The 14,824-nt window shown below is 46.4% G+C and overlaps 1 protein-coding gene across 2 annotated transcripts in view; it reads right to left on the reverse strand.

The window, feature by feature from the left end:
• Positions 1 to 208: 208 nt before the first annotated feature.
• Cadm3 (cell adhesion molecule 3) overlaps positions 209 to 14,824 on the reverse strand; it is a 31,244-nt gene continuing 16,628 nt past the window's right edge. The window contains exons 2-10 of one of the 2 annotated variants that reach the window (XM_013030704.1): positions 13,364 to 13,465; positions 11,080 to 11,220; positions 10,392 to 10,544; positions 9,555 to 9,692; positions 9,061 to 9,231; positions 5,715 to 5,805; positions 5,047 to 5,216; positions 2,283 to 2,408; positions 1,173 to 1,460 (exon numbers count right to left, since the gene is read on the reverse strand). In XM_013030704.1, the coding sequence (XP_012886158.1) occupies positions 1,342 to 1,460; positions 2,283 to 2,408; positions 5,047 to 5,216; positions 5,715 to 5,805; positions 9,061 to 9,231; positions 9,555 to 9,692; positions 10,392 to 10,544; positions 11,080 to 11,220; positions 13,364 to 13,465 (1,211 nt within the window). In that variant the 3' untranslated portion in view covers positions 1,173 to 1,341. Of the gene's footprint in view, positions 1,461 to 2,282; positions 2,409 to 5,046; positions 5,217 to 5,714; positions 5,806 to 9,060; positions 9,232 to 9,554; positions 9,693 to 10,391; positions 10,545 to 11,079; positions 11,221 to 13,363; positions 13,466 to 14,824 lie in introns of both variants that reach the window. The other variant, XM_013030705.1, reaches the window with a different exon arrangement.

Here is a 14,824-nt window from a genome sequence, read left to right on the forward strand (position 1 = left end):
GTCCCAGATGAGGTACAAACCCTGACTAGGAAGCCTCCACTTCCAGGGCCCTCGTTTGCACATCCCACACCCCATCCACCTGCCCAGGACCTCTGGGCCCTTGATCATCCTCTTCCTATACTTTTCATTCACATAGATCTACACACACAGGTGCACACACATGCCTACATAACACACACTGGCACACACACACACACACACACACACATACACGCAGAGTTCACATTATTCCCTTAGTTTTGGGCAGGAAACAGCTCAGTGCAGTGAAGCTCCGTTTAGTATTTTTGTTGTTATGTCTGCCTGGCTGCTGAGGGAGGAAGGACTCGAGGGTGGCGGAGGGAAGGGGCAGGGGTACAGGGTGGCACAAGGTGGAGGAGTCGTTGCTGAGCAGTGCCATGAGAGGAGTGGTTGCCGTGCAACAGTCCAGGGGCTTGGGTAAGAGTGAGGGGTCCCTCAGCGGGGGAAGCAGATGCAGTTGACGCCCCAGAGCGAACTCTCGCACAGCTGCTGGAACTAGGAGAGTGAGCTGAGCTCTTCTGGTCCCCAAGAGCAGTTGTTGTGCACACTGCCTGTCTTCGATCACCATACGGAGGCAATCGGTGGATGGGGCCATCTTCCACCCTCCTTCCTCTCCAAACTTACCCTACCGGGAGGAACCCGTGTCCCTCTCCATGGTGAAGCCCTTGGTCCCCCTAGAGCTGCGTACCACCTGCAGGTCCCATCTCCTGGGGAGACCTTCCTGTCCACTCCCTTCTTCCCATTGTGAGGGAAGAGGAGTTCAAAGTGAGTGAGACTCTTGCTCCTGCCTGTGGCTTGCAGTGTGTGGCTGGTCCCTGTTCCCATCCCTGGGTTACTGCATTAACCTAGGCAGCTGCTTTGCCATCCGTCCAGTGTTGAAGAAAGGCTGGGGAGAACCTTCACCTGCAAGCCAACCCTGCTCTGTACTCCTTGGACCCCTCCAACCCTCATTTCCCTCCTCACATTCTAGATTTTGTTGTTGTTGTTGTTTTCTTTCCTCACCCCAGGGCCCCTGCCTCTCCAGCCTGGAGACGGAATTTGATTTGGGATTGTTACAAAAATAATAATAACCCAAACGCAGAGAAGCCACGGAAAGGGCTGAGGGCAACCCTCCCCTCCCCCCCGCCCTCCTCCCCCCCATTCCAAACCGAGTACAAAACCGCACCCAAAGCAGACATTCTGTACAGGGGGGGCTGGGTGGGCTGGGGAGCAAGCGGGAGGGGCGGCCCTGGGGTCCGCTCTGTACAAGTCCGGGTTGGTGATGTCCCCAGCAGTCCCCACGGGGGCCCCTGGGGGAGGGCAGCAAGAGGTGGATGAGTGCCCCTAGATGAAATACTCCTTCTTGTCATCTCCGCCTGACTGCCCGCCTTCTGCATTGATGATGGCCGTGTCAGCATCCGGGGCATCGTCCGAGCCCTTGGCCTCGTGTGTCAGGTAGGTTCCTGTGGAGAGACAGAGGCTCCATCTTTCAGAAGCAGCCTTTACCCGCTTCCCTGCCACCCACTCGCACCTTGCTCATGGAGATTTGCTCTTGCAGTACAGCTTTCTTCCACCCCACACTACCTAATTTGCATTGTGCTGCCAATGTCTCTCACCTGACCACACCCCCATGCATAATGAATCCCGCCCTTCATCAGAATCACATCTGTAATGTGGGCAAGGAGGGGACCGGGAGAGATGGGCGTGTACTGGTGCACAAGCAAGTGCAATGCAGCAAAGAGCAGCCTGAGCAGCTAGGCTATTTGACTGGAAGCACTCACAGAGAAGGGCACCTTTGAGGAAGGAATGAGAGAAACAACATAGATACAGAAAGGAAGGGTAGACATAAACAGGAGAGAGAGAGAAAGAGATGGTGTGGGAATGAGAAGTGGAGAGACCAGAGAAGGAAATAAAACAGGCTAAACAGACGGAAAGAACGATAGTACAGGAAGCAATGGGCTGGAGACTCATTTCGGGAGCTTTCTGCCTTACAGCAGAGACCTGAAGGCAGAGCAGCATGAGCAGCTGAAGGAGTGGGAAGACTTGATTTGACTTGGATGATCACCGGGTGATCAGGCTTGGCTGTGGGGTTGGTGGTGCTCAGTGATCACAGGGTTGGCGTTGAAAGGGTTGGCTGTGTGTTTCCTTTCTCTCTCTCTTTCTCTCCTTCCTTCCTTCTTTCCATACTCCAAGGGTCAGACTAAATCTCCAGAGGCCTTTCATGCAAGCCTTCTTTTTTCCTGCCCCTGATTGATGGCTCTACCCACCCACTTGATGCCTCTGACCTTTGTGTCGGATCAAGTAGTGGCCGAGGAAGATGAGCAGGATGAGTAGCAGGAAGACAACAAAAGCCACAATTCCACCAATGATGGCATGGTAGGTGCTGGAGAACGAGGGCACCGGACTGGGGTCTGGAAGAAGAAGAGAGGATGCATGGTCAACTCTGGGGAGAGCCCTCATCTAGAATTCTGGCTTGGCCCTGGATCATTTCACACAGCAGAGAGCAGGTACTAACATAGGAAAATGGGACAGCAGCACTCCGCAAAGGGAGCATGTCCTTAGTAGACTGTGCTCGGCTCCAGAATGTGGTAATTGTTCAGACGAATTGATATATTCATGCATCCTAAACAAATTGCCTCACACTCAACTATCCATGTTGATTTCTTGACGCCAGAGCTTGACTTTGATCTAAAACAATTACTTAATACCTGTAACCAGTATCTCCCCCCTCCTCCCTCTCTCTTACTCATGGGTGATCAGAATGTTCCTTTCCTATCTTACTCTCCCTCTTATTCTCTCCTCTGTTGGGTATTCTAGACTTTTTCCTCTAGGAGGTATCTAAGTTTATTTATCAATTGCCCTGAGAGCAGATAGAGAAGGAGTTGAGAAAAGCCAATGCGACCATAATTAAAACTCAGATAATGCCTTACCAAAAATAAAAACATAAATGCTAGACCATGATGCTCAGTGTCAGCTCCTCTGAGAACAAAGTGACAGAAGACTAGGAAATAGGAAATCTGAACCTTCTCCAGACTGAACCTAAAAGCAACTCCTCCAGCCCTGCCTTCAGAGTGCTCAGTCATTATTAGTTTTATTAGTTATTATTAGTTTTTCTTCCTTTAGTTTCCTGGTCTACCTAAACTCTCTTGAGCACTTCTTTTTATTACCGTATTTTCTCTTGGTGGGAAAGATTCGTAATAAATCAACAAAACCAAATCCTCTAGCCTATCCCAACAAGGATGCCTGACGTTTGACAACATCTAAAAGTTTGTGTACCAGGACTGACTTGCTTCCTCCCATGTTGGTGGTTATCTCTGGATGTATAGCATCTGTCTTAGGGATAGTGAATAAACCCTACAGCACAATTTAGACCAGATGTGACCAGGAGATCTCCAACCATAGTCAGGGGCCCAGATAGCCAAGAACAAGTCACAGGCCCAGGACACAGTTCTGATGTCTCCAAAATGACATTACTTCTAGACATAACTCCCACCCATGGGAGAACTACCATTTTTCCTTGGACTCAGCTTGAGTTCTTGATGCCTCATTGACTTCTTCTGTAATTTTTTTTCCTTCCTACCTTATGTTTCCTTAGGTTGACTGGGCCAGCTTTTTAGCTTCTTGCCTCTCTACGCCTTATTTGAAAAGAAAACATTTGTGCTTCGGGATTTTTTTTATACTCTGCTTGACAGGGAGGGAAAAGTTGTCCCTAGCACCCCAACAATAGCAGATCTTGGAGGAAGCCCAGTACGTTGTTCATCCCCTGTCAGTCTCCCTCCTGGGGAGTATTTAAGATCGGGTCCACTTTGAAAATTAAATCTATATAATTATTGCACAGCCGAAGGAAATGGAAATCCCTTAGAAAGACACAATCTTCTACTGCCAAAATGACCTCGGGGCTCATCAATTACAAGCCCCTGTCTCTAGGTGGAAGTACTTTAATTTTATTCTGGGCAGGTTTTCACTCAGTATATTCCTGGAATAGGATGCAGTCATACCTTCCACCACTAGAGGACAGCATTGGTAACCAACACAACAGGACTCCTCTGCTTGGCTTTTTAGTACCAGGCAGAGGGGAGATCAGCAAGATCACAACCACAGGGCATAAAAACTTTCTCTAATTGCCAATCACCATCAGAGTTAATCTGGAAAGATCTGGAAGCAGAAACCAGACCTCGGTGCTTTGTCATTGCTCCTGGCATCTTACAATAGCCTTGTTTATTGTGCCAAGATGGCTTCCACATGCTGAGGTTGAATCCTAGAGTCAGAATTGCCAATCTAAACATTCTGGTCTTAAGCACAGACCTCTTATCCTTAGAGCCTGGCTGTTTCCTCTACCCCAATGCACTGTCATAAAGGACATTTCAAGTAAAGATGCCTCTGAAGTTCTTGTGACAAGGTACTTCCCCTTTGTGGCAGGACCCTGATACCACTGGGCTCTTCAACAAGAACAACAACAAAGAAAATCTCTGCTAACTCTTCATAAATGGCCTTTGTGCTGAACAGTCACTTCTCCACAAGCTCGGTTTTGTGGTTATGGCTTTAAGAACTTCTGAGGAGCATCTTCTGCTTCCTCGGGAAGGAATAGCACAGAAGAGGCAATGTTCATGTCTCAGCAAAGTGCAGGCTTGGACCCAGTACAGTGTGTAGAAGGTCTTCAGAAAAGAAATTGACAGCAGCAGCATGAGTGCCATATGGAGGAGGAACAGCCCTTCAGCAAGGGAAATGCCTGTACATCATCCTCATGATGGTCCAGAGCCTCTAAATGCTTATTATTAATACTTGTTGTGAGGTAACTGCAAGAGACAAGAGATGGTGCTGGCAGAGCCCTTCTTCTAGACAAAGGCAACGGGAACCCACTTGCTATTGATTCTCCATTATTACATGTCCTAGAGTGAGTCTAGGCCAAAGTGCTCCAGCCTCCCGTAGTGGGCACTTTCCCTATGCTCCACATCCAGTCCTGGTAGGGGAGTTCCACTAAGACGTGGGGAGAGGGTATGAGATGGATGGGGAAGGGAGATGCTGTACCAGGAGACCTGGGAGGCTCACCATTGACATTGAGGGTGAAGTAGGCAGTGTAGCTGCCCATGTTGCTGATGGCCGTGCAACCATAGGTGCCGCTGTCACTCTTGTTGAGGAACGGGAAGAGGAGGGCGCTTTCTTGGGTCATCTTCAAGGGTGGCTCGCTGCCCTCCTTCACCCATAGGTACTGCTGGGGGCTATTGAGGTAGAAAAATCAAAAGTGTTCAGGAAAGTATAGGCCAGAGCTCTAGGAAACAAAAACAAGAAAGAAGGAAAGAAAGAAAGAAAGAAAGAAAGAAAGAAAGAAAGAAAGAAAGAAAAAGAAAGAAGGAAGGAAGGAAAGAAAGAAAGAAGGAAAACTAGAAACCTCAAGAAGTTATAAGAGCCAGAGATGCTATGTATCCCAGGGAGAACTCATGCTGGAGAAGGTAGAGATTTCTTAATGTCTATCTTGCTGCAAGTTTGCACTTTTGGGGAACCGAAGGGGTTAAGCTAAGGAGTGTCCTTGCTCACTTCTGCTGCTTTGCAGAAGACATAAAGTCTGGGCATTACTGGACATAGTCAGGAGTGGGAAGTTCAGCTCAGCCAGCACAGAGGAGACAAAAACTGAAGCCAGCACAGAGCAGATGTTCAGTGAAGATGACAATCTGAGAGTACTGAAGGTGTATTAGAGGCCAGCAAGTGAATTTTCTCACGTCGGATTGCCACGGCCTTCGCAGTGTAGCATCAGCTTCTGACCTTCACGGGGATGTGGCGGGTCTGGCCGGATCATGGCAGTTGGTGTGTCTGTGGAAAAGAAAATGGCATCAGGACAATGCTTAAGAGATCTGTAACATCTTGAAATCACCAAGTTACACACTGCAGCTTCTACTCCAAAATGTCTCAGGAGCTCAAAATATGAACAAATATGTTCATTCTTTTCCCTCCCTCCCTGCCCCCCTCCCCAGCTCTGGAGAGCAAAGATGGTGAGTGTTATTGAATGTGGGAGCAACTGGTTGTATTGTAACCTCTTAGTAATAGGATTCTGGGAAATCTGTCCTTGGTGGGGCCCATAGGATGGCTTAACAGAGCTTAGAAGTGGTTCCCTGAGGCCTAGCAAATGACCTGGCACACAGACAGTGCTTAATACAGATTTTTAATGGAACAAAGAAACCTGAACTTGACACTTACTGAGTTCACAACATCTCAGGTCTGTCTACTCTGCAAGGGAGCTTACAACTAGAAGCAGCTCTTGAACACAAAACAGCACTTTGAATGGTCAATGCAAACATGAAATGAGAGCTTTGAAATGGCAAGAGAAGGGGGTGTCATATTCTGGCTGAAAATTTTGAAAAAATAAAATAAGCCCTGACACAATATAGATAAGCTCTGAGAAGGAAGAATGGCATCTGCCATTGATGCCAAAGGGCTGCTTCTGAGGCTGGGTCCAGATGGTGGCTTAAAACAATATAACCAGATGCTGGTTTAGAACAGCAGATAAAGAGGCTGTGCTGCCCCTCAGGGTAGAGCCAACCTTAACAACCAGCTAATGAACGCACTGCAGTCGAATCATACAGGACAAAGAGTCAGACCAGGTGAGAGAATGGCTATTCTGGGCCTACACAGCTATAGAAATCTCTAACACAGTGCCTGGACTGGCTGACTGTTGACTGACTGCTGATCCTAGGTGGGCCAAAAGGGACCCCAGAGAATAATTGGTAGATGGATTGGGGCCTGCCAGAGGACACTTTGGGGCTCTGACAAGGAAGTGCCTTTTTTAGCCCTAGTCATGTACCAAGGCTCAGAGGCAATCAATCAAGGCCAGGGGTCTTAAGATCAGAACTCATCATTAGAGAAACACCTCATAGCAATATACAACTTTGAAGTTTACAGAATTCTTTTATATAGATCATTACATTTATCCTGGGGACAACTCAGTATAGTACATTGAAATCACAGAGAGAGTCAATGCTTTGGTCAAGGTAATACAACCATCAATGCTGGCTTTGTGGCTAGAATATAGGCTGTCTGCTCCTAGTTGACTGGCTACAAAATGGAGAGTGGGACTGCCCAAACCTACCCCATATTCAAATTTGAATAACAGGCCTAGCCATTGATTAAATAGCCTTAGAGTTAGAAATGTGATCAGCCTGGGTCTTCCATTCGAAGGAGAATAAAAAGTAGTTCGTTTTGAAACCCAGCCAACCCTTTGACAAATTCAGGCAACAAATTCTTTATTTTCTAATTCTATCCTCTGTCTCTGGGCTTTATTCCTTTTTCTTTGGTTCCCTCACCCAGATGGGTACTTTTTCATAATTTCCAAATTGTACCAGATGAAATATTTCAAAGTTTCCCGACTTCCTTCAGAAATTTGTTGTTGAGGGGTGGGAAGGTGGCTCAGTGGTAGAGTGCTTGCCTTGCATGCATGAGGCCCTGGGCTCGATTCTTCAGCACCACATAAGCAGAAAAAGCCAGAAGTGGCACTGTGGCTCAAGTGGTAGAGTGCTAACCTTGAGCTGAAGAGCTGAGGGACAGTGCCCAGGCTCAGAGTTCAGGCTCACAACCAACAAAAAAAAAAAAATTGTTGTTGTTGTTGTTTTGGTTTGTTTATGTTAAAGGCAGAGACAAAGGTTTGAAAGAAAGGTTGAAAAAAGTGCTGACAGTGGATATTTCAGATTTGGTGAAAATTCCAGGAAAAATCAGGGAGCTTGATCCAGGTACTGGTACCTCATGCCTGTAATCCTAACTGTTCAAGGGCTGAGATTTGAGGATCTGTGGTTCAAAGCCAGCCCGGACAAGAAAGTCTGTGACACTCTTATCTCCAATTAAGCATCCCAAAAAGCTGGAAGTGGAGCTATGGCTTAAGTGGTAGAGTGGTAGCCTTGAGCACAAAAGCCCAAGGACATAGCCCAGGTCTTGAGTTCAAATCCTATGACCCAGACAAAAACAAACAAACAAATAAATTACATCAGGGAGCTTAGAGAAATAAAGGAGAGTCAAGTAGGGAAAAGACCTACGAAGATGTGATGATGTCAGAGGAATTGTATCCTTCCAAGGATACAATTGCATCCTAAGGTCATGGAATCATAGACTGAAAAGAAGCCTTGGTGAGCTCCACGTTCATCTGTCTCACTTCACTAATAAAGGACTCAAACTCAGTGGGAGAAATGGATTGTCTTCACATCACAAGCTAGTAGTTGGTGGAATACAGAGTAGAAACTATATCCTGGGACTCTGAATTTGCTCTACTTACCACTATAATTTAGAATCTAGCTACATTCCGCTGGCCTAGCCCAGGGGTTGCTAAACTTATCCCCTGGGCCAAATTATATCAGCTATAAGCTTGTGTAAATAAAGTTTTATTGGAACACAGCCCAGTTCATTTGTTTACATATATTGTCTCTGACTGCTGTCCTAAAACACACACAGAGTTAAATATTTGAAAGTGAGACTGTATGGCTCTCCAAGCCTATAACATTTACTACTTGGAGAGTTGAAGACAGTCTGGGGGCATGGTTCAAGTAGTAAATTGTCTGCCTAGAAAGAACTGAGCATAAAACATCAGTTTGAATGGTCAGTCTAAACATATCTGAACTTTGAAACAGAGATGGAGGTCATATTTTCATCAAGGAAAGAAGAGAGGAGAGGAGAGGAGAAGAGAGGAGAGGAAATGAGAAGAAAGGCTAGGAGAAGAGAGAAGAGGAAAGCAATAAGAACAGAAAGAAAAGAGAAGAAAAATGAAATAAAGATAAGGAAAAGAAAAAAGAGAATAAAGGAAACCCTTGGGCTTCTGTGGGATTCCTGCCATGGACAGGGGTTGGTCAGAGGATGCTGCAAGGAAACAATGTCATCTGACATTGATATCAAAGGCTGATTAGGAGGCTGGGTTGAGACAGTGGCTTAGAACAATACAACCAGATGCTGACTTAGATTAGCTCTAAGTCTCACTTTTATCCTGCTCACTTATTTGTGCACACTGGTTCATGTGCAGTCATCTGCGTTTTTTTTCCCCCACTCCCCATCTTATGTCTTATCCTTTTGATCCCCAAGCCCAGGACATACATAAGACTTCAATACGCTGAGCAGTGGATCTGTCAGCTCCTTTTAGAGATTCGTGGTTCACAGAGCACACGATATTTGCTCCATCATCCTCCCGGGTAACCTGGAATGTCACTGAGCTGCTCACAGTGAAGGTTTTCCCATTGGGATCTTCCTGTATTCGGGTTGGTTCTCCTGTGGTGTAAAAACAGACAGAAACACACACACACACACATACACACACACACACACACACACACACACACACACACGGATGGACACAAAGTGAGTCCTCACATGCAGAGATTGTGTGGGCCCCACTGTAGACACAGATGGTAAATTTCAACCTCAACAAATTTAGAAAATTGTAAAATGGATTTGTACATACAAGAAGAATGTAGGCCCTGGCACACACCAGTGTACACAAAGTCTCCATCATTCACTTTCTACTTCTGTACCATGTAACCCTCTTTCCCAGAACCACCTCCTCCTGTGACCTGGGGGCAAGGGGTCCTCACCATGGAGCTCTTGGTCACCCTTCCTCCAGGTGAGCTGGGCTGCAGGTTTGCTCCCAGAAGACTGACAGTTCAGAGTGGTTGTTTCCTTTTCTCGTAATGATGATTTGTAGCCAGTGATGATGGGCTTCTGTGGGATTCCTGCCATAGACAGGGGTTGGTCAAGATAGAAAGGAGAGGCACCATGAGTCACATTTCAGCTTCAGAGATGCCTCTCTAAGCATTGGGATGCCTGAGTTCTGCATTAGTATGGAAAGATGAGTTAGAAGACTAGAGAAACAGCTCTCTCTTTGATCTCCTTCTTGAGCAACAGAAGGGAAGACCAAAGGGAAATGGTGTGAGAGTAGGAAAATATACATTACCTGAGCCCGGAGATCTGACTGGACTTCCCAGATAAAAACCTGGATGGCTCAAAATAGTGTGAATCTCAGGGAAGCAAAGAAGGAAGTTGAAATGCAAAATGAAAATGTAAGTGTCTAGGCAACAGAAGAACCTTGTCTTGGAAGATGTAATTACACATTGCGTACAAATGCCATGTTTCCCTTCACATGATTTTGGGAGCTAAGTAAAGTAAGCATTATCATTCTTTCTTATATTAGAAAGCTTAGGCTCAAAGTAAAGGGTCTCTCCCAGATCCATCATGAAGTGTAACTGGAAGGTTTTGAACTTGGTTCTCTTTGCATTTTTATCCCACAACGAGGAAACACTGACCTAACTTTCACCCCTCAAATCTTGGAGGCTTGCCTGGCTCTGTGTGAGGCTTCAGAGGTCAACTGGGGAGGTTTTTGTGTGCAAAGGAGCATGTTGTGGAGATGCAGGGTGGGGGATTGGGAGCCTCACCGAGTACAGTGACAAGGGACTTGGCAGTCCTCACAGGCATGGTGAAGATGGAGCAGGTGTATTCACCCTCGTCTGCCAGGGCCACGTTGCTGATGCTGATGCTGAGCTCATGGGGCGTAGAACTAACCAGCTGAATCCGATTGTCACGAAGGGCTGAGGGAAATTAGAGAGAATTGGAAGGTAGGTTTCTGTTGGCAATTTTCATGTTTCATTTCTAATCCCAGGCTAAATGTCTTTGTGGAGGGAAGGAGGTGAGGAAGGGATCTGGGTAGGTGGCAAAACAGTGCTCCTGATTTTGAGCAATTATTAGGTCATTCCATGGTGGTTCTGGACCATTATCAATAGCAACAGCAGAGATGGTCTAAAGTAATGGATCATGTATACTTTCTTGTAAGCTACCCAGGCAACTGGACATCACCTGCCTGTTTGGGGCTTCTGTAAGGGTGTAAGCTACTCCAGTATCCTATCAGACTATTCAGGACCCAAGTCAGAGCTGTAGAAGTGAAGTTTCTCCGGAATCAGCTGAGGAGCCTATGGCTCATTGCCTCCTCAAATAGCATAGCTCAATGCTCCTCAGTCTGCACCACAGAGAGTGTTTGTTCCCCCTTAATTTCTACAGGACCCTCCCTTCTTTTTGTTCTTGCAGCCCATGGTTCCCAGGGAGAGAGGGTAACTCGTGAGCCACTACCTCTCTTCTCCCCGAAGTAGAGAGTCTGCTGCGCAGGGTTAGACCACTGCAAGGAGGAGTCCTCGTGATCTTTCACTTGGCACTTGAGCACCACTGTGCCGCCAGCCACCACTGTTTCATCGGATGTCCAGGGCTGACTATCTGCAGGAGTAGAGCAGGGTTAGTTTCCTGAGGAGTGTCGGAATGTCTACCCATTTCTAGGCCAAAGCCCATCTCATCTAATTCAGACGATCCAAGGCTTGGGTCTCTGTGTACTCTTAAGACTGGATAGGGAAGGAACAGGGAGGGTGTGGTGGTGGTGGTGGTGGGTGGTGGTGGAAGGAAGACAGCCTTGATTTTTCTCTTCTTTTGAATATACATTTTTTAAAAAAGTAATAAAGACATTTACTTGTTGCATGTTTGCTGAATGAACTGACAGGGCCACAAACACCCCAGAATAAAAGCACCCCAGATCTGCACACACGACTCCACATATATCTTCTTCTGAGATGGTTCTAACCATGCATCCTTGAGAACATACATTCAAATCTGGCATTCTTTACGCTCCTGACACCATCTGCATATCTATCTAGGTAGATAGATAGATATGTATATGCATACATATGTGTATACATATGTATATATGTATACAAATACATATCTATCTACCTATGAGCAAAAATCTGGGAGAAGTGATCATTGACTTATTATCCCAAAGCTACAAATGGGTAAGGAAAGGCCAAATCAGAACTTGGTGTACATTCCTTTATGCAAAACGTAGCTAATAAAACAGCAAAACAAAATAAATGAAAACATTTGACACACATTTAAAATTCCTCTCACAAGAACTTCCCTCTGAACATCAAGTCCCTTACCATATTTCCTTAGAGTTAATACCTCCCACCTCCCAGCACACAGACCCAACTCACCAGCCTGATATCACTTTAAGGAGAGAAGGATTCATGCTTTCTTTTCGATGTGCTAGAAACACGTTTTCTAACCCCTCTCTCCTTGGTCAAATCAAACAAAACCAGAAAGGACTTACAAGGTATCTGGATAAGCTACTTGAATCCCACATGTGCCTTCTCCTCAGGTCTGGCTTTGAGATCCTCAGACTCTGACACCTGTGTTTCCCCCGCCCCACTGCATCCAATATTGCTCCAACTTCCCCCACAGCATGGATCCTGATTCCCAATATTGATTCCTTCATCTTCAGACTGACTTGCAGTGACCCAACAGCACTGACCTCCACAGAAACTAATCTAAAATAAACACCTTCAGCCCTGATTCTGCAACATCCACAGGCTGCTCTAAGGCACTGAATTACTTAACCAGCGCTGTTCACGTCTGAATAGGAAAACTCAGAAACTTACTCCTGGTCTTTCCCTTATTGAATACTTTAAAACCAATCTCGTGCTCCCCTTGGCACTGACCTCATCCCTGTCCTGTCTGCTTATTTCTTCCTTCCTCCATCACTAGAATTCCATTTCCAAGAAATACACCCTGGGTTCTTCTATCAGAGAGGAGGCCCTGAGGTGCGTGTGCTGGAGCGTTCAATATTCAGGGTGCTTGTTTCCAAATTGGAGTACAAAGCCTCATTGTTCACTCTACTGTGGAATGGTATAAGTCAGAACTGCAGGAGACCTTAAGGCTGATGGAATCCAATCGCTTCATTTTAAAGATGTAGGCAGTGAGGCAACAGAGGTGAAATGACTGAGACCATTCCACTAATTCTTCTGAGGATAGGAATTCCCTTCTTCTGTTTCCCACACACTGGCATTTTTCAGGGGATAGCTTCTTCCAGCAGTCAGGTAACTTTTGAGAATTAAAACCATGGTTTGAGATTAATTTGCCAGTCAACTGATCTGACTTAGAAAATTCCGGATGTGATAGTTTCTTAAAATGTTTCCATGAAAGGTTTGGGAAATCTTTTATTTACCATAACCATATGCCAATTCCTGACCAACAACTCCTATGTCCCTGACTCCTTTTGAAGAATTCTTCCTGAAGCATGTCTGTCCAGGATGTCTTTGTCCTGGGTGATATATTCCCATGGAAGCATTTATTTTTAGAAAGAGGTGCAGGGTTACAGAGGTCTCTGTACCAGAGTGAGCAAAGAAGAAGGTGTGTAGGTGCAAGGGACATTGATGATGTACTACTAAGAGCTAAATGTCAAATGGAAAGGAGAAAAGCTGAGTGGTGATGAGGGGAGTGAGGGTGTTGGTGAAGGCAGCATGAGTGGAAAATGATGTGAGAATGGGGGGAGGATCTGAGGGACATTCAGATGAGAGGCCTGGATTCTCACCTTGACTGGGCAGCATGTCAGGGCTGCTCCAGACTGTGGAGCTGATGGCCTCGTCCAGTGGAGCCAGAGTTCCCAGCTCCAAATCCTGCTCCTGCCAGTAGCCTGGGGAGAGAATCTCCATCAAGGATGAGCCCTGCATACACTGCTACAGTTGGGGTCTACACTTCCATTGTGGGGGGAAGGGAAGGGAAGGGAGGGGAGAGGAGGGTGTGGGACAGGCTAGCCCCCCTATGTCAAGTTAGATTCTCCAGGATACCTAAGAGAAAGAGGGGAGGCATTAACTAGAGTCCTGATAAAGGTAGCGATTTATCCTCTGAAGGGCAAATTAAAGGAGGATACTACACTTTAGCAATCACATAATGTTAGAGCCAAAGAGATAGTAGAGAACCAAAGGTCCAAATCTCACATTTCACAGATGAAGACAATGAAGACCAAAAAGACTGAAAGTGAGTACAGAAAAATAAAAGGAAACCAAAGATTCTTCATTCCTTTGGTTATGCCTTATTGTGCACTACAGTATATTTAGGTTTAATAATTGCACAATTGTCCCCCATGTAATCCTTCCTTACTAAATCTATAAAACAAGTATTCTAGCATTATCATCCCTGTTTTGCAGACGGAAGCAGAATGAAGTGACTCTCCTAAGATCACATAAGACTAGAAATTAAACACCTGATTCCAGATTCAAGCTCCTATTTGTGTTCCTAGGCATGGCGGAGAGATCAAGGTTAGAGCCTTAGGTCACACCTTCCTGGATGTTACCTTTCTTGGGGTGCTCAAATTCTGTAAGGGTTTCTACTAAACAGCCTACCCCTCAGCTCGTTAACTTTGATCCCTTTGGGCAGAAAAACAGTTCTCCTTTCCTATTCTTCTGGGGGCCTGAGTCCTTGCTCTCTTCCCACAGGGTAACCCCTAAACCCTCTTTCAAACTGTAGTCCTGGTCAGGGCCCTATTTCCCCAACCAAATCTAAGGAGGTAGAGGGACAAAGAAACAGGCTATGCAAATCTTTTCAGGATCTCCCGCCGAGAGCCCTGCAGTAGCCAATCACGTGGCACAATCCAGTGAGGTCAGCCGCTGCTGAGCAGAACCTGGAGCGGCAAGTTTCCCCTGGACCAGGCCCAGAGGTCCCTGCCGAACTTCTGCGGTGGTGGTCCCTGCAGTGGGCCCCAGCATGCTCCAGAACCCAGAAAGCAGGAAGGAGGGGGGGGAGAAGGTAAGGGCGGGGAGCCGAAGCAGGGGGTCCTGGGTGAGAGAGAGGGGCAGGTGGATCAGTGGAGAGAGGTTAAAAAGAAGTGTAGCTGAGCTTTATATCCTGAGGGGAGGAGGAGGACGGAATGCTGATCAGGACCAGAGAGGGAATGGCTGAATCCGAAGAAAAAAGGAAAGGGGGAGAAGAGTCGGGAGAAAGAAGACGAGGATAGTGGAGAAAGAGAGGGAGGAAAAGAAAGAGGAAAAGGAGG

Source organism: Dipodomys ordii, unplaced genomic scaffold (genome assembly GCF_000151885.1).
Source record: "Dipodomys ordii isolate 6190 unplaced genomic scaffold, Dord_2.0 Scaffold131, whole genome shotgun sequence".
Taxonomy (NCBI): Eukaryota; Metazoa; Chordata; class Mammalia; order Rodentia; family Heteromyidae; genus Dipodomys; species Dipodomys ordii.